We start from the raw sequence: 18,132 nt of genomic DNA, 5'->3' as shown, positions 1-18,132 counted from the left end.
AAAACCCTTTACATTATCAAATGCATGTAAGTGAGGTGTTGTTAATATTACTTAACATAAAAATTTATAACACTTGTTATTTATTTATTATTGTAAATAACAAATTATGCATCAACAAAATTTGTTTAACACAGCGAAGAGTGTTAATTGAAATCTTCATTAAAATAAGAATTAATTAAATTTGATTTATGAAATTTTCCCCAAAAACTTCAAAAATCCCAAGTTTGTTTCCTAAGTCTTTTGTTTTTTCCAACTCTACAGGTTTCAAATACTTTCTATTGTTGTTGTGGTTTATTTAAAGAACAACAATTTATAAATTTAGATTAAAATCTTAATAAAAACCCATATAAATTATAGTCAAAAACTCTCCTAATAATATAAATAATACTAATTACTACTTAGGGGTTTTTTTCTCCTCAAATATTAGACAAATTAAACAAAATTTAATAAAATGTTTTGAAATAGGTTTTGTATAATATAAACAAATTGAATATTAATTATCTAAAATGGTTTATTTAAAAAAATCGAGAATATAATAATACAAAAACACCCCCATTTTTATATAACAAAAATAACAAATACCCAAACGTCTAGCTTAATTAATTTAAGCAAACTTTTTTTAAATTCTTTCTTTTTTGTTATTATTTAAACTTTATAAATCATTGATAATAACATGTCTAGCAAATATTTTATGAACTTTGTTCAAATGACGCAATAATGAATAGACAAAATTTTTAAACATAAATCTGCTTAATGAATCTTAAATTATTTAACAAATAAATAAAAAAAAACAAATTCATGGTTTTTAATGATGCTCTAAAGATGAAAAAGTGTCTGAAAGTGATAAAATTTTGATAAATGTTTTAAGAAATTAACTAAAGTTAGTTTAGAAGTTCTTGGAAAGTTTTAAGATAATGAGCACAGTGTTAATATTTAATATCATTGCGTTGTATCCAATAATTTTAAAGTTGTTAGATGAGTTTAAAATAAATAAAATCAAAGTAACAAGTTTGTTTCTTAAATCTTTTGTTTCAATAACAATCCTATACAATAATTTAAAAAGAAAAAAATGCTTAAAATTAAATATTTATTTAAGTTAAACAAATTAAAATGCCAACAATTGTTAAATGTTTGTTTTAATTTGCAACTCTTATCATTTAATATGAATAAAATTGTAAACCTTAGCTGGTTTATATTAGCATTCATTTAAATCAAATTGTATTGTCTGACAATCAGTCATTGTTGGCGTCTATAAATTTAACACAAACTAAGGCATTTTTTGTAGGTTTTATCTTTTGTTTAGGGCCACTTAAGCTATAAATATGTTCGATTTTAAATAAACCACAAACATTATTTATTTATAATGATGGTAAAAAAAAATGTTGCAAGAGATGATATACAATATAAAATAAATGTTGCAATAAAACCTTAAACAGAAAAAAATCTAAAACAAAAGAGTTGGGTGTCAAAAAATGATTGAAAAAAGCCCCAAATTAGTAGTTATTTTATTATAAATGTATTTGCATTTAACAATACTAACCAGTAACTCGAGTTCCAGTTGATTTCTTACAACCTCAAGTGTCAATCAAGTGTAAAACACTTAAATTTTTGATGATTTATTTATGGAGTATGGAAAAAATCAATTTTTATATGCAAAGAAAAAATTTATATATTTTTAAAACATTATAATATAATTATCCTTATTAACTTAAACGAACTTAAGTCTTCTGAAACTAATTGCATTGAAAATCCTTAAAAATTCAGGTCGTCAGTATTTACGATGTATGTATAAAGTACTTTTTCTATATTATCATCATTTGCTAAAATTTTCATAGAGTGGTGTATAGAATAGTCTATAAACTAGTCCATAGTCTAGTCAATAGCTTAATACTTAGACTATTCCATACTGTTAATAGATAAGGCCATAGACTAGTCTAGTTAATAGATTATGTAATAGGTTAATCAATAGACTATTCCATAGGCTAGTCCCTAGACTAGTAGTAGATTATTCCAAAAACCTGTCAAGAAATCAGTTCATAGACTAGTCCATAGAGTGCTAGTTAGTAGAGTAGACCATAGGTTAGTCAATACGCTAGTTAATTGACTAGTTACTAAACCTTACCTCTTGACTAGTATATGGACCACTTTACTGACTAGTCTATTAATATATTAACTTGCATCAGAATTACAGCTAGACGATAAAGTATAGACTAGTCTATAGAGTAACCCATAAACTAATTACAGACTAGTGTACAAAATAGGCCATAGATTAGTCCATAGAATAGCCTATACACTAGTCCATAGAATAGCCTATAGACTAGTCTATAGAATAGCCTATAGACTAGCTATAGAACAGCCTATAGACTAGTCTATAGAATAGCCTATAGAATAGTCTACAGAATAGCCTATAGACTCGTCTACAGAATAGTCTATATAACAGCCTATAGACTAGTCTATAGACTAGTCTATAGAATAGCCTATAGACTAGTCTACAGAATAGCCTTTATACTAGTCTATAGAATAGCCTATAGAATAGTCTACAGAATAGCCTATAGACTCGTCTACAGAATAGCCTATAGACTAGTCTATAGAATAGCCTATAGACTCGTCTACAGAGTAGCCTATAGACTAGTCTATAGAATAGCCTATAGACTAGTCTATAGAATAGCCTATAGACTAGTCTACAGAATAGCCTTTAGACTAGTTTACAGAATAGCCTATAGACAAGTCTACAGAATAGCCTATATACTAGTCTTCAGAATAGCCTTTAGACTAGTCTATAGAACAGCCTATTGACTAGTCTATAGAATAGCCTACAGACTAGTCTACAGAATAGCCTATAGACTAGTCTATAGAATAGCCTATAGACTAGTCTATAGAATAGTCCATAGACTAGTCTATAGAGTAGTTCATAGACTAGACTATAGAGTAGTTCATAGACTAGTCTATAAAGTAGTCCATAGACTAGTTTATAGAGTAGTCCGTAGACTAGTTTATATAGTAGTCCATTGACTAGTTTATAGAGTAGTCTATAGACTAGTCTATAGAGTAGTTCATAGACTAGTCTATTGAATATACCATAAACTAGTCTACATAGTATTACATAGACTAGCAGTCCATAGACTAGTTTATAGTTCATCGACTAGCTGTAATCCATAGACTATTCAGTAAAGAATTCCATAAAATAATCAAGAGATAAGGCCATGGACTAGTCAGTAGAGTATTCCATAGACTAGGTAATAGACTAGTCCACAGACCAGTTCGTAGATTAGTCAACAGTCCATTAATTTATACAGTAGGCCATAGAAAATAATTTAGTTATTGCATAGACTAGCCCATAAATCAGTTCATAGAAGTCTCCTAAGTTTAGTCAATAGCTTACTCTCTGTAGTCAATACCTGCTGAGAGCAATGTTTTCAAAATTCGAATTTTACAACGATATTGAAAAATCCTAAAAAAGCACCGATAAAATAATTTAGATTGGTTCCAATTTTGATAAAATCTGATATGAAATTAAAGATTTGAATGATAGAGAAACTATTAATGTAAATAATACTAATTAGGCAAAAATTATAAATTAAAGCATCAACAAATAATAAGTTACAAATTGTTCTTAATCAATTGGTTTTAAATTCAACAGATCATTCCGATAGACAAAAATAATTTCTTTTCATAATGGAACCAAATTTGTTAAAGTTCAATCGTGAACTTAATCAAGAATATTCCTCTAATCTTGATTAATGTATAAAAAACAACCCTCGTATTACCAATTAACATATGTATATACAATTATAGACAAAATAACAATACAAATAGCGATAACAAATTTGAATACAAATACCTACTTGAATATTATTGAGTGTGTGTTCAAAGTTCTCATCAGCCAATAATTATGCCACTTGAAATAAAGCAAAATAAAACAAAACAAAAGTGTGTACAAAATGTTTTCAAATACTAGTGTTTAACTTATTAATAAATAAAATAAGTTTACTTACACACACACACTTTGTTTATAGATGATAATAAAGTCAATAATAAACAATATTGCATATTTTTTGGGATTTAGTTTATCTATATAATTTATATAGTATTTGTTTATTTATTTACTTTGACAAATATTAACTAAAATTTGTTTCATTGTTATTTAATTATAAACTAAAATATGTATGTATTTACGGTCTTTTTTTATACAATAAAATAAATGGTCGTCCTTAATTCGTTTCTTTGTATTTAGTTGTTTCTTTGCTTTTACTTAATAAATATTTAATATATTTCTTTAATTTATGTTTTAATTTTAGGTACTTATTCGTTCTTTTTTGTAACAAAAATATTTAGTTGTAAAAGTGTTGTTTTACTTACAACTTAAATATAGTTTTAAAAATACAATTGTTTTGTTGGTTTTTATTTAAAATAAAATTTTAGTTAAAAAACAAGTTTGATAGTTTTTTTGAGAGGGAGTTTGTAGATATGCCTTAAAATCTTTAGGGTGTTTAAAAGTAAAGTTTTAGATTAATATTTAAGCACCAATATATTTGTTATTTTGTTTGTTGTAGTTTTTTAAGGCATTCTAAGAAATTAAATTGTGCTGTTGTTTTTTCTTCTAGATAGTGATGGTATATTAAAAAAAACAAATCACAGTTTATGCGTTTAAGTTATAAGCTTATCAAGGTTAGAAGGATTTTTAAAAGTTGTTGTTTGGTTTGTTTGAATAAGTAAGTATTTGTTTTAAAATAATTTTAGGCAGATTTTTCTACAAATAATTTATAATTTTTGCCTGTGGAATAAAGAAAGAAAATAATAAGGTTTATGAAATGTTAGAAAAAGTTAGAGAAACTCATCAACATTCTAGGCAATGACAAGCACTACATTTAACATTTATTTTTTTGTATTTTTTTTTTGGTGTTCAAATTGAATTAAAATAATTTTTTGTAGGCCAATTAAGCTGTAAAAGAAACATGATTTTGGGATTTTCTTCTAGAAAAATGTTTATTTATTTATTAACTATAAAAAATGGTTTTTTAAAAATTTAGTTTTATAATGCATTTTATAATATAACAATTAATTACACTTTATTATGTACAAAAATAGCAAGAATAATAAGAGAAATAAAAAGGTTTTAAAATTAAAAAAACAAAAATAGTAAATTCTAATGACATGATGTGTTAAATTTTGCTTTAAAATAAAAGCATATCAAAGGAAACCTAGTTTAACAGCTCTTTGCATTTAAAATAAAGTCTACTTTTAGCTGTTTTTATTATAAGCAAAAAGCTAAAAGTAGACTTTAATGTTTTTTAAAACAGTCATGAGCATTAAACTGTATATTTTTTTGTAAAATTAAAATTTTATAAAATTTTTGGTTTTTAAACTTAATAATGATGCCGTAACAATGTGGTTTAGTAAGTCAGGTGGTGTTTGGTGTTGGTGGTAGTGTTAAAAAGTATAGTAGTGTGACATGTTGCTGTTCTATTAGTTTTGCATTTAGACAGTAACACACTATTATTATTAAGATTTTTTGTTTGTTATTTATTTAAGACTTTGCAAACATGTATGGCTTTTGTTTGTTTATGGTTTTTTTTTGTAAGGACTGGGTAACAACTTATTAGAGCTTTGGTGCCGGCAGTAATGATGATTGCCTAAAAACAAAACAATAACAAATGATGATTAAAATGTTATGCTGAAAATGATGTCAAATGTTATAAAATTAGCTACAGCTGCATGAGAGAAAGGTAAAGAGGAAAATGTTTAAATTAAAATTTACAATAAATAGATTTTGAATTATAACTGATTGTTTACAATTATGCCTAATTATTTTAACATTTTGCAAATTTTTGTTATTTACAATAGTTTTTTTTTTTTTTTTTTGTTGGTTTTTCTATAGAACACTTTCTTGTGCAAAATGCTTGAACAGTGGGTTGGTGCAGTTTTACAATTTCTTGTAGGTTTTTATGTTTTACTTAGAAAATGTATTTGAAATTTTTTGTTTTTTTAATGACATTTGTGTAGTGTTTGCTTTAAAACTAATTGTTTTCACTGTGAATCCTGTAAGATTGATGTTTAAACATTAATTAAATTATATTTAATTAGTTACAATTTAAACAGAAAATGTATAATTACAATTACAAAATAAATTATTACGAGGTCTGGTCACAGTTTGGAGCAAACATAACGAGCTTCTTAACACTCGTAAGTAATTATTATACTAAACTGAATAAATCCAAGTTTATTTTTCCTAAAAATAACATTCTATATTCTAATGTTCTGAAGGAAAGTTCAAAAAATTACACAAATCAAGATCAATGAACTTAGCAGCTTTTCATAATTCCAATATTTTTTATGTATATCCTTCAACAAAATGGCAAAATTTTTCAGTTTCATCAAATACATCATTTTTAACAGAAATTTAAATTCAATTTTTCACTAAAACTTGCATTTTCCCCTTAAAAAATTTATTTTTTTAAATAAAAATTGCATTTTTCTCTAAGAATTGCACTTTTTGCTAAAAACGCATTATGCAAAAATTCTTTAATTTTCATCATTGGCAAGTTCAATACAGCACTACCCTAATATTTCTAAAACTAGTCGTTTAATAAAAAATAAATAGCAGAATTTAAAGAAAAAACTATAGCTAGTTAGACAAATTAAGAATTTAATAAAAGTAAAATTAGTTATAGTTAATAAAAATATGCTGCTAATATATTTTAAATTCTAGAAAGCAAATTGGCAAAAGTTAAATTAAAAAAGCTGCTTTTAAAAAAACAACGCATTTGCACCAAAATGTGAACACTCCTTAAAATATTTTGCAATTTTAAGAAATCAAAAAAAAAAAAATACACAGTTAAACATAATAAAAATAAGACAGAAAGAAGAAACTTTACACACAGATTGAAGAACAACTTACATATGCTCGGGATGAATGCGTATGCATTCAATTAAGTCTTGGGGCTTAAGGGCACCAGTGCAGATTTTATTAACGGCGGTAAATAAGGGGAACCTAGAAAAAGAAATAAAATGAAAAAATAATTAAATTTATTTAGAAGATTGATTATAAAGAAATTAGTTTTATCATACTTTTCTTCCAAGTTTTTGTTTTTCAACATGTAGCTAACTTCTTCGGCAGTAAGGGGACCCTGTAATTTTTGTCCATTCAACATTTCAGTTTCCAATTGTTGAATGGTTTTGCCAGATTTAACAAAAGCTTCGCCGACTTTACGGTTGCGGCCACCATAGCAGGTGGTAATTAAATCAGCTACACCACAGCTTTCAAAGAAGGTGGACAATTTGCTGCCGGGATACATGATTTCCACAAAGCGAATCATTTCCATTAAACCCAAACGGATAACAGCGGCCTTGGTGTTGTCACCCAAACCCAAGCCATCAACGAAACCAGCACCCATGGCTACCACATTCTAAAAAGTGAAAACAGTTTTAGTATTTTTTACATTATTGAAAGTTTTTCGCGAATACCTTTAAAGCACCACAGATTTCTACAGCATCTGAGTCCTCAACCACTACCACACGGAAGTGATTGGCTTGGAAGAGATCACGTAAGATTTTGGCATATTTGGCATCGCGACAACCGATTGTGGTTTCACAAAATTGTCCCTCAGCCACTTCATTGGCCAAATTGGCACCCATAAGTACAGAGCAGGGGATTTTAAGATGGCGGGTAATAATGTGTGAGATCAAGTCAATGCCACCACCTTCGGCCTTATCGAAGCCCTTGATTAGGGAAATAGCCACAGCATTGGGCTTAATTTTACCCAAAAGTTGTTTACAGAAATTGGGAATGAATTGATGGGGTACAACGAAAATTAAGACATCAGCATCTTTGGCAGCCTCTACCAAATCGGGTACAGCAACCTAAAAATAACATCAAAATAACGAAAATATGAATTATTTATTTTTAAATTTATTTTGGGTTTAGGTTTTTAATTAGTGATAAGCAATCTCTAGACGCAATTCAAAAAGTATTATTGATATTTTTGGCATTGGCCTTTAACTAATTTAATAGATAAAGCTAAATAATATTTTATTATTTTTGGTGTTGCTATGTTTAAATTAAACTAAATATAGAATCTTCTATTGTATGGCTTCTTGGTAAAGAATTTGGAATTTGTTTTAAGTTCTAAAATAAACATTAAAGGGCGTTAAAGTTAATGAATGTTATCAAAGTTTTTGTTAAATCAAATAAATAACCCCAGAAGTTGAGTTGTTTTTTCTAACAATTTGTTTACAAATATTTTAAAAAGAATTCACAAAATAAACAATTGAAGTTTTTAAACAAATATTAAGTAATATGTAATACAAAAACAAGTATGCTTTCAATTTCAATAAAATCAAAACAAACAGGTTATCTTTGGATGTGTTATATTTTAAATGTCATATTAATAAATTTAATAAAAAACACCTATTAAATAACATATTAAAGTGTGTCTTAGTCCATTTTTTTGGCACAAAAACTTGTCACTTGTATTGCAAGCATATCTTAATAAATTTGAATAATTTAATGGTTTTGTTTTCATTCAAAACAAAAGTGTTAAGTTAAAAATAAACAAAAGTTTTTTTCTTTCAAACCCTTTAAATCTTCCATTAAATATAGAAACAAATGTGTTTTGTTTGTTTTGTATTTTTGTTGATAACAAATAAATAACGTCAAATAATAAGAATAATAATAAAAATAAACACTTCCACATACATATATTTACATACATACATTAATAGGGAAAAAGCAACCACATTTCTATACAAAATTGGTTTTGGAAATAATAAAATTATAAATTATTTTGAACAAACAAGTAAAAGTGTCTAGAGTTTAGCATTAAATAGAGAAATATGCTCTCATTGTTCTCGGTTTAAAATACAAAGCTAATCTTAAGCAAAGTAGTTTTATGATTTTAAGTTTGTAATGGGGTTTCAAATTTAAAATTAGCATGACGTTTTATACCCTTCACCTTTTTGGTTATAAATCAAGCAACCACTTAGGGCCTACGCTAACTTAAGAAGAGTTAAACCATATTTTTATTCAAATAGAAAAAACCATATGGTAGACACAATCAAATTAAAAATTTACTTCCGGAAATGTTTCATTATATAAAAAAGAAATCGAAAATAAAAGTTTTAATCAGGAGTGGAAACTTTAGTGTATTTTTATATTATAAACTATTAGCCCAGGAAAATAAGGGTTTTGCTGTGGAATTTTAGATAGCTTAAAGAAAATGGGCGCATAGCTTCTCCTTAGCATAATTAGTAGGGGATTAAAAGTCACCGAAAATATAGTTTACGCTAAAGGAGATATTGGAGGTCAAAGGTTGATTATTACATCTATAACCCCTTTATTCATGGTCTAATCACGAATAGTCATGGAAAATACAGTACTTTAGCACCATATTCAGTACTTTTTTATATCGAAAAAAAAAAAAAAAAACGCGGTACCCCCATGACATTATTGGTACTTTTTAAAACTTATAAACTTTTTATAATTAGTTCTCATAGTAGTCGATAGACCAGTATATTGTCTCGTCTATAGTCTAGTCTGTACTCTACTCAATAGTCTATTCTATAGTGCAATCTATAGTGTAGTCTATAGTCTAGTCTATAGTGTAGTCTATAGTCTAGTCTATAGTCTAGTCTATAGTCTAGTCTATAGTCTAGTCTATAGTCTAGTCTACAGTCTAGTCTATAGTCTAGTCTATAGTCTAGTCTATAGTCTAGTCTATAGTCTAGTCTATAGTCTAGTCTATAGTCTAGTCTATAGTCTAGTCTATAGTCTAGTCTATAGTCTAGTCTATAGTCTAGTCTAGTCTAGTCTATAGTCTAGTCTATAGTCTAGTCTAGTCTAGTCTATAGTCTAGTCTAGTCTATAGTCTAGTCTAGTCTATAGTCTAGTCTAGTCTATAGTCTAGTCTAGTCTAGTCTATAGTCTAGTCTAGTCTATAGTCTAGTCTAGTCTATAGTCTAGTCTATAGTCTAGTCTATAGTCTAGTCTATAGTCTAGTCTATAGTCTAGTCTATAGTCTAGTCTATAGTCTAGTCTATAGTCTAGTCTATAGTCTAGTCTATAGTCTAGTCTATAGTCTAGTCTATAGTCTAGTCTATAGTCTAGTCTATAGTCTAGTCTATAGTCTAGTCTAGTCTATAGTCTAGTCTATAGTCTAGTCTATAGTCTAGTCTATAGTCTAGTCTATAGTCTAGTCTATAGTCTAATCTATAGTCTGGTCTATAGTCTAGTCTATAGTCTAGTCTATAGTCCAGTCTATAGTCTATTACTAACTAACTAGTAACTAACTAATTAACTAACTAACTTACTTAAAATATACAAAATATTATATTTTCAATTGCAATTTCTTTCAACTTGTTAGATTTGTGGATTTGCTTTTTTGATCTCCAGTAAATAAAAATATCATTTTAGATTTACGTGAAATAGAAGGTTATCAGATTAATTGAATAGGTGTTTAGTATATAAACAATTTGTACAATATTTTGAATGCGCACATGTCATACTTATAATCATGTCATTTTGAATTTATTTCTATTTTTGTAAAAAAAATATTAAAAATTTTTGCAACACACATATGAAAATTTATAAACAAATAAGCCAATTTTTATATGCAGTCATTTTTTTCTTGATTCCATGCCAAAAAATAGAAATGTAAACAGTATAAAAAAAACAGACAGCCTTTGTCAAGATATATATCTAACACGCATGCAAATAACGAGATTTTTAATTAAGAAAGTTCATTGCATTTTAAGAAATTTCTTTTTTAAGTGAGACACATATTAATTCTTTAAATAATAAAAAACAAATTGAAAAATCTTAGATTAATTCTCTTCTTTATTTTATTATTACTAATTAAATGACATCAGCTTTATATAAAAAATATACCTATGCAATTAATTACATACGAATTGCTTCACCTTGTAGGCTTAAATACTGTTATTTATAAACAATAAAATTGTTTGGTTATGCCTCTCATATTAATAAATAACCAGTAATTCTTAAATTATTATTTTGAAGAGCTTTTTTTATATTTTTAATGTTTAATGAACCTTAAAAACGTTTTTTTATGCTGCGTTGATCAAATTTAATACATACAATTTATGCATACACTTTGCATTTAAGTATTTAACAATTTACATGCATAAATAGTTTTTCATAGCAAGTTTCGTATTTATTTTGTTTGGTGTTTTGGAGACAAAGTTCATTAAACTTTTTTTTGCTTTTTTTTGTTTTTGTTAAAAAGAAATACAAAATAAATCAAGTAAAAGTGCCAAGTTATAAATCAAAACAAAAGTAAACAATAATTTACAAATTGTCTACCATGAAATTAAAATTGTGACGACAAGCGACAATACTAGATACATAATCACTAGTAGTTAATATTGAAATGTCAAATCTTTATCAGAAATTTGAAACCCTTGTCTGCAATTGAATATTAAAATAAATTCCCAAAAATTATCAGAAAAAATGTTTAAATTATTTTAATGTTTTCACTTGCCTTATACCAAATTTATATAAATCCACTTAAGAAGTTTCAAATATCATATACACACATATCAGTGTGTTTTTAAGTGCATTTTGTTGCCAGCCGCTTGTGGTTTTGATTCTATTTCCTTTCATAAAATAAATGTAGATAATTTTTTGGTTTTTGATAAGCATCAAAAAACATACGATTGTTATGACTGATGTGTATTTTTATTTTTATCGGTATTTTTTTTTTTTTTTTTCAAAATACAACATGTTTGATGGCCATTAATGAAAATTTTTTCCTTTTTTTAAAGTACTTGAAATTTTTAAAGTTTAAATGATAAGATTCTGAAAATTTGCTAACATTAACTTTGTTGCCTTTTTATAGTAAAGAAATATGTATATAATTTAATTGATTACAATATAATTGTGGTTAATTATTGTACAATTGGAATTAGTATTATAAAATATAAACTTTTAGAACTACACCGGCATAAAATTATAGAATGAACGGAAATAAATGATATTTGAATTACTGTATTTCGATTTCAATGTTTTAAATATGTATACTCAAATCTTTCAAGAAATTCAAATTATGCAGCTAGTCATACATTCGAGACTTTGAGAGATATATGTATGTATAGTGATCAATCGGTTATGAAATATACATATCTGCCTATTTATCTATCTATCTATCTATCTATCTATCTATCTATCTATCTATCTATCTATCTATCTATCTATCTATCTATCTATCTATATCTATCTATCTATCTATCTATCTATCTATCTATCTATCTATCTATCTATCTATCTATCTATCTATCTATCTATCTATCTATCTATCTATCTATCTATCTATCTATCTATTTATCTATCTATCTATCTATCTATCTATCTATCTATCTATCTATCTATCTATCTATCTATCTATCTATCTATCTATCTATCTATCTATCTATCTATCTATCTATCTATCTATCTATCTATCTATCTATTATCTATCTATCTATCTATCTATCTATCTATCTATCTATCTATCTATCTATCTATCTATCTATCTATCTATCTATCTATCTATCTATCTATCTATCTATCTATCTATCTATCTATTTATTCTATCTATCTATCTATCTATCTATCTATCTATCTATCTATATCTATCTATCTATCTATCTATCTATCTATCTATCTATCTATCTATCTATCTATCTATCTATCTATCTATCTATCTATCTATATCTATTTATCTATCTATCTATCTATTTATCTATCTATATCTATCTATCTATCTATCTATCTATCTATCTATCTATCTATCTATCTATCTATCTATCTATCTATCTATCTGTCTATCTATCTATCTATCTATCTATCTATCTATCTATCTATCTATCTATCTATCTATCTATCTATCTATCTATCTATCTATCTATCTATCTATCTATCTATCTATCTATCTATCTATCTACCTATCTATCTATCTATCTATCTATCTATCTATCTATCTATCTATCTATCTATCTATCTATCTATCTATCTATCTATCTATCTATCTATCTATCTATCTATCTATCTATCTATCTATCTATCTATCTATCTTCTATCTATATAGTTTCAATTTTTAACTGTTACGGTTCAGTGACATAGATATAAAAAACTATTTCAAATTATATCAAGAAACTTAAAAATTTTAAATATCTAAAAAGTATGTAAATTGAAAAACATAAATATTTGCAAAAAAATTAAGAAAAAATTAACATAATGTTAACAGTGCCAAATGACAATTTTCAAAATATTTTAGCCAAACAAAGTCAAGAAACCCTGGCAACAATAAAGACAAACTTTGTTATAAATATGTTTGGCCTTGACCTACAGTTCTTACCAATGGCATTAATGCATGAGAAAAAAAACTACACTTTCATTTGAAAACAATGAAAAAGAAAAAGAAGAGAAAAACATCTCCCTCATATAGTTAAGAGAGAAAATTGCATTAAAAATAATACACTTACAAACACATTTATATAGAAACAACAATATTCCTATGTAAAAAACAGTAATCAACCCACTGGGGTGGGGAAGGAAGGTATACGGAGATGGTCATTTAGAATTATTTTAAAACTTGTAAATATGTTTTTCAATATACCACGGAAAGCAATAAAACTTTTTTGCAACTTTATTATTATGCATATTGTTAAAAGTATTACATATTTAAATTATTGATTACAATTTAGAAACCTTTCAAAATTTCAAATTTCACATCTCTGCTAGTTTTTACATGACGTCAAGAGCAGCAGCATTTGATTGTTACATTAAAAAATTAAAAGAATGACATGACAGCCTTTCACACTCTTTGCCAATGTGCAACATTGAAAGAAGAAACATAACATAAAAGTGAAAAAATAACGAGAAAAACTTTCCACATTCATATTCTTTTTATTTTTTTTTTTTTCTATTTAAAAATAAACCATCGTAACAATGAAAAATTTCAATGTCAATGTTTTTTTAGATTAGGTAATACCAAAGACTTGTATGTTGTTTGTAGTCGAAACCGGGGTGCATAGTAAATGCATGTTCACTAGTATTTTACTTTCATTTACAAGAAAATTAAGTGAGAGGTGCATCAGCCACAAACATATGGTAACAAATTTTTACGTAAGATTTGAAATTGATTATTTAGAAGTGATTTCTATTTTAAATTAGAAATTTTTGTTTTTTAAGCTGTAATAGCAATTGTATGAAATTAGTTTGTATATAAGTTTTGATTTTTTTTTTATAAATAAATAAATGAGAATAAAGTGTAAAGAAAATCTAAAGCTAATGACATGTTAGAGATGCCAAATGGTTTTTAATTTTAAAATAATTTAATTTAGTGGAAATTAGCAATAATGAGAAAGAAAAACTTATTTAACTATAACAAAATTATTAATTTAAATCTGTTAAGAGTAACTTTCTATTTAATTATGTCTTTGGTTACAATTGGTTATTTTATCAGACAGCCATTCATTTACAGACAATAAATAAAAATTAATAAAATGTTCTTGTAAAATAGTTCTAAACATTTTTTATCTTAGGAAATTAGTTTTTGTATTAGTAAATGGAATTAGGTTAATTAAAAGTAGAAAATTATAAACTCCAAAGTACATATTTGTAAAGATTCACAATTCCAAATTAGAACGTGATTTGAATTTAAATTTCATTTAGCCATAAATTTATTCAGCAATGAACAATAGTCAAAAAAAGACGATAAAGCCTTGCTTAAACACGAATTTTAGAATAAAAGATCTATAGAACTCAAATAATTTAAAATTAATAAAAAAATTGCACGTGTCGTTAATAAAAATTAAAAGAAAAATTATTAAAAAAAATCAAGAATGAATTTAACATTTTTAAAATTTAGAAATTGTTTGACTTGAAAATTAGCACCATTGTTTCAGTTCAATTTAGAAGCAAAGTTTTTTAAATATTGTAAAGAAATTGAAATATAATTGAAATTTGGCAACTCTTGTGTTGCATGCACAAAACTAAAGAGATGATGTACTCGACAAATGGCATTTGTTGTTAATGCTCTTGAAATATTTTTACTTTCTTGTTTCTTTTTTGTTTTAATCTCTACATTTTACAAACAAATTATTCATTACATAAGAAATCTAAAACTAAAATATAAAATAAACTAATGCTGTAATAAGATAAAATACTAATAAAGATAAAACTTAATTTATTTGATAATAAAAAAAAATAATAAAAAGACCTTAACAAAAAAGCAAAAAATAAATTTCCATTTAATATTGTTATTTTTTTCTAGATATTCAAAGTTTAATTGTTTAATGGTCATGGTACAAATACTATCAGTTATCGCCTTATTAAACAATTAGTCATTTGACTAAATTCAATAATAATCAACTAACTGATAAGAACCAAAAAAGTTTTCCATGAGATATGAAAATCTGAACATTGAACTTACCACATTTGGTGGCAATTTGTGTCCGGGTAAATATTTAACATTCTCATGGGTGGTATTAATGATTTCTGTCAATTTCTTGCCATCGATCATTTCTTCATACACATACATGGTGACACGTTCCTCGAATTCGGGCAAATTAGCACAATTGGCACCCACAATTTTGGCTATAGCAGAACCCCTATACAAAAAACGAAATAGAAAATGCATTTAGTTTTTAATTTAAAACAATTTTTTTAAATTTATTATGTAAACAAAAATTATATAACTTCTATTAAATGCAAAAATATCAAAAATAATAGAAACAATTAAATACCATAATTAAAAAAACTATATAAACTTACCAGTTGCCGGAACCCACAATGCATACACTTGTCTTTTGAGCCATTTTTAGTTAATGTTTTTTGTTGTTTTATTTAATTATTATTACAGTAAAGTTTCTAAGTTTCTTTTTTCTATGAATGCAATTTTTTACGTTTTTGCACTAATGCGTTTTGTATTTTTTTCAATGTCTAGAGTTTAAAAAATAACACGTTAAACACGGCCGAAGTAGCAACTACGACTAAATTTTATATTTTTTGTTTAGTTAGTAAAATACTTAATTTTTTACTCTTGTCTGTTATCATACGAATTCAAAATAAAATTATTAAGAGAGTGTGAGTTAGCGTGAATGTGAGACTCAGAGTGATAGAGCATAAACAAGCAAAAAAATTAATAGAAGAGAGTAGGTAATAGAGATAAAAAAACAAATAGAGAGTTAATTATTTTTATTTTTAATTTTTGTTTTTCGTTTTAGCGTTTTTCGTTTATCTTGAAATTTATTTTTATTTGTTTTAATGTTTAGAAACCTACTGGCAGTATTTATTTTATAATCATTAAATAGGTCTAGATTTACAAAGAACTCCTTTAAATATTTTGAGTTATGTTAGGTTATTTTCTTACAAGGACAATTTTGACTATGAAAATCCGTTTGGGAGAAATTTTAGCTGGTCTGTTGACTGGACACAGAAAGTTGTTTGGTCTATTGTATAGAACGGAGCGAGATGAGTCGAACTTCACGTTCAAAAGCTATGATAAGTACATTGGATCGGTAAACGCCTATTTTGTATAAGGATACCGTTCCACAACGCAGTGAGTACCCAAGACCGCGAAGAAGCGGCTACCAATATTCTTCCAAGGTACAAATTCAACCTAGTGAGTTGAGCATAGATAGGCCTCTGTAAAGTTCTATACCTCAACATTCTTATTAGAAAGCACAAGACTTCTGATGCAGCAGCGATTCAGATTCCTTAGAGCTGTCATTTAGGCGACTCCTATAGTAATATATCTCGCATAAACTGGCAAATACAGTGGATGTTAGTCCAAAGAGCTTAAATTTCTGATTAATTTATAATATCCCTGCATCTTATTTATTTAAAAATACTTTTTAATTCTTTAAAAAATCTTGGTATTTTAAGTTCAATCAATAGCCATAGATTTATGTATATGGACATAACATGCCGGTTCTAAACGACTACGATTTCCATAACTCTTTAACCACGTATGGAATATTCAATTTAAAGCTTTTGTGAGCATTTTTGGTTTGATGTCTGTTAGTTTGGGTGTCTCTTCCTTTTGGATAATTCATATATCGTTCGAATGGGCTTTTAAACGATAATCAGACATTACCTCCGAATTAAATCATATCAATTTTGTGTCCTAAAAATTTATATTAGAATGTTTTAATTATTTTTCTTTCGATGACCTCAAAATTAAGGAATTTTTAGACCTATTTCCAAAAGATTACATATATTTTATATATCTAAAAAAAGTGATCCACGGTACATTCTAATGTATTTGTCGATATGAAGTAAAGTAAAGCAAATTATTTCCGAAAAATGTCAAAATATCAGTAGTGTCGTAAGGTATTTCCCCCAAAAATGCTTGGCAAAGATAGTGTTAAACATTTGTCGGTCTAGTTAAACCCTCTAAAATTTAACAAATTAGTACACAAATTGACAACACCTAATATTTGTTTACTTTTACTAAATAAATCTCACTAGGAGTGAGCACAAATCGTCTGTCTGTGTCACCCTTAAAAAAATTCCATCAAATGTGGGGGGGTAAAAGGGTTATTGTTAAGAAATTCCATTGAAATGCACTTTAAAATAAAGAAATAACAACGAAATAAGAAAATAAAATTCCAAGTAAATGAAAAATCTTATGATACTATGGAAAATTTATTAACACACAATTATGTATGTATGTATGTATACATTATAAATTAAATTTACTTATTTAATTTAAAATAACAAGTATTTGTACTTTTATATTTTTTGCAAACTATTACAGCATACTTTTTTATCTGAAACACATATTTTTTCTCAATTACAAAAAAATAGACAAGCAAATAATCTTGAACCAAATTATTTTGCAAAAGGTGTGAGTTTTTTAAAAATTGTATTTTTTAAATAAAACTTTTATTATTGTTAAAACACTTTAGCGTTCATAGTTTTTGGTTATCACAATATTTACTTATTAATTATTACCGATGTTTTTATATTTTTCTTATTATTTTTAGCTACAAATACCGCACTTCTTGCCAGAGACCTGTGCCGGTTCGGCTTAATGCCGACTAAGCCTAGCCGCCGAAAAAATTTCAAAGCCGCCGCCGAAAATTTTTCAGCTTTAGGCGGCTTGAAATTTTTTGTATAATTTGCTGAACACT

The 18,132-nt window shown here is 26.4% G+C and overlaps 1 protein-coding gene across 11 annotated transcripts; it reads right to left on the bottom strand.

Moving 5' to 3' along the window:
- Window positions 1–4,642: 4,642 nt before the first annotated feature.
- LOC119601182 (glycerol-3-phosphate dehydrogenase [NAD(+)], cytoplasmic) lies at window positions 4,643–18,036 on the bottom strand. 11 transcript variants are annotated; one of them, XM_037951949.1, is made up of 7 exons: window positions 17,730–18,036; window positions 15,770–15,987; window positions 15,429–15,606; window positions 7,465–7,860; window positions 7,069–7,406; window positions 6,899–6,991; window positions 4,643–4,774 (listed from the first exon to the last, which is right to left on the bottom strand). In XM_037951949.1, exons 2-7 carry the CDS (start codon window positions 15,811–15,813, stop codon window positions 4,762–4,764), a joined length of 1,062 nt encoding a protein of 353 aa, XP_037807877.1. In that variant the 5' UTR covers window positions 15,814–15,987; window positions 17,730–18,036; the 3' UTR covers window positions 4,643–4,761. The 11 variants fall into 11 exon arrangements, with proteins under 11 accessions (XP_037807877.1, XP_037807879.1, XP_037807876.1 ...); XM_037951951.1 differs by having other exon boundaries at window positions 15,770–15,937; window positions 17,730–18,021; XM_037951948.1 differs by having other exon boundaries at window positions 4,643–6,039; window positions 15,770–15,937; window positions 17,762–18,013.
- Between the last annotated feature and the right edge of the window lie 96 nt (window positions 18,037–18,132).

Source organism: Lucilia sericata, unplaced genomic scaffold (genome assembly GCF_015586225.1).
Source record: "Lucilia sericata isolate MDLA Ls3-8-SP2 unplaced genomic scaffold, ASM1558622v1 Contig000147F_arrow, whole genome shotgun sequence".
Classification (NCBI taxonomy): domain Eukaryota; kingdom Metazoa; phylum Arthropoda; class Insecta; order Diptera; family Calliphoridae; genus Lucilia; species Lucilia sericata.
This window is presented reverse-complemented; position numbering and strand designations above follow the sequence as displayed.

Coding starts and splice junctions, on each gene's coding strand:
- LOC119601182 (XM_037951940.1), bottom strand. CDS start 15,813: ATGGCTCAAAAGACAAGTGTATGCATTGTGGGTTCCGGCAACTG. Junction 15,607..15,769: donor ATTGTGGGTTCCGGCAACTG/GTAAGTTTATAT, acceptor TTTTTTGTATAG/GGGTTCTGCTATAGCCAAAA. Junction 5,634..6,898: donor CGCATTCATCCCGAGCATAT/GTAAGTTGTTCT, acceptor TTTTGTTTTTAG/GCAATCATCATTACTGCCGG.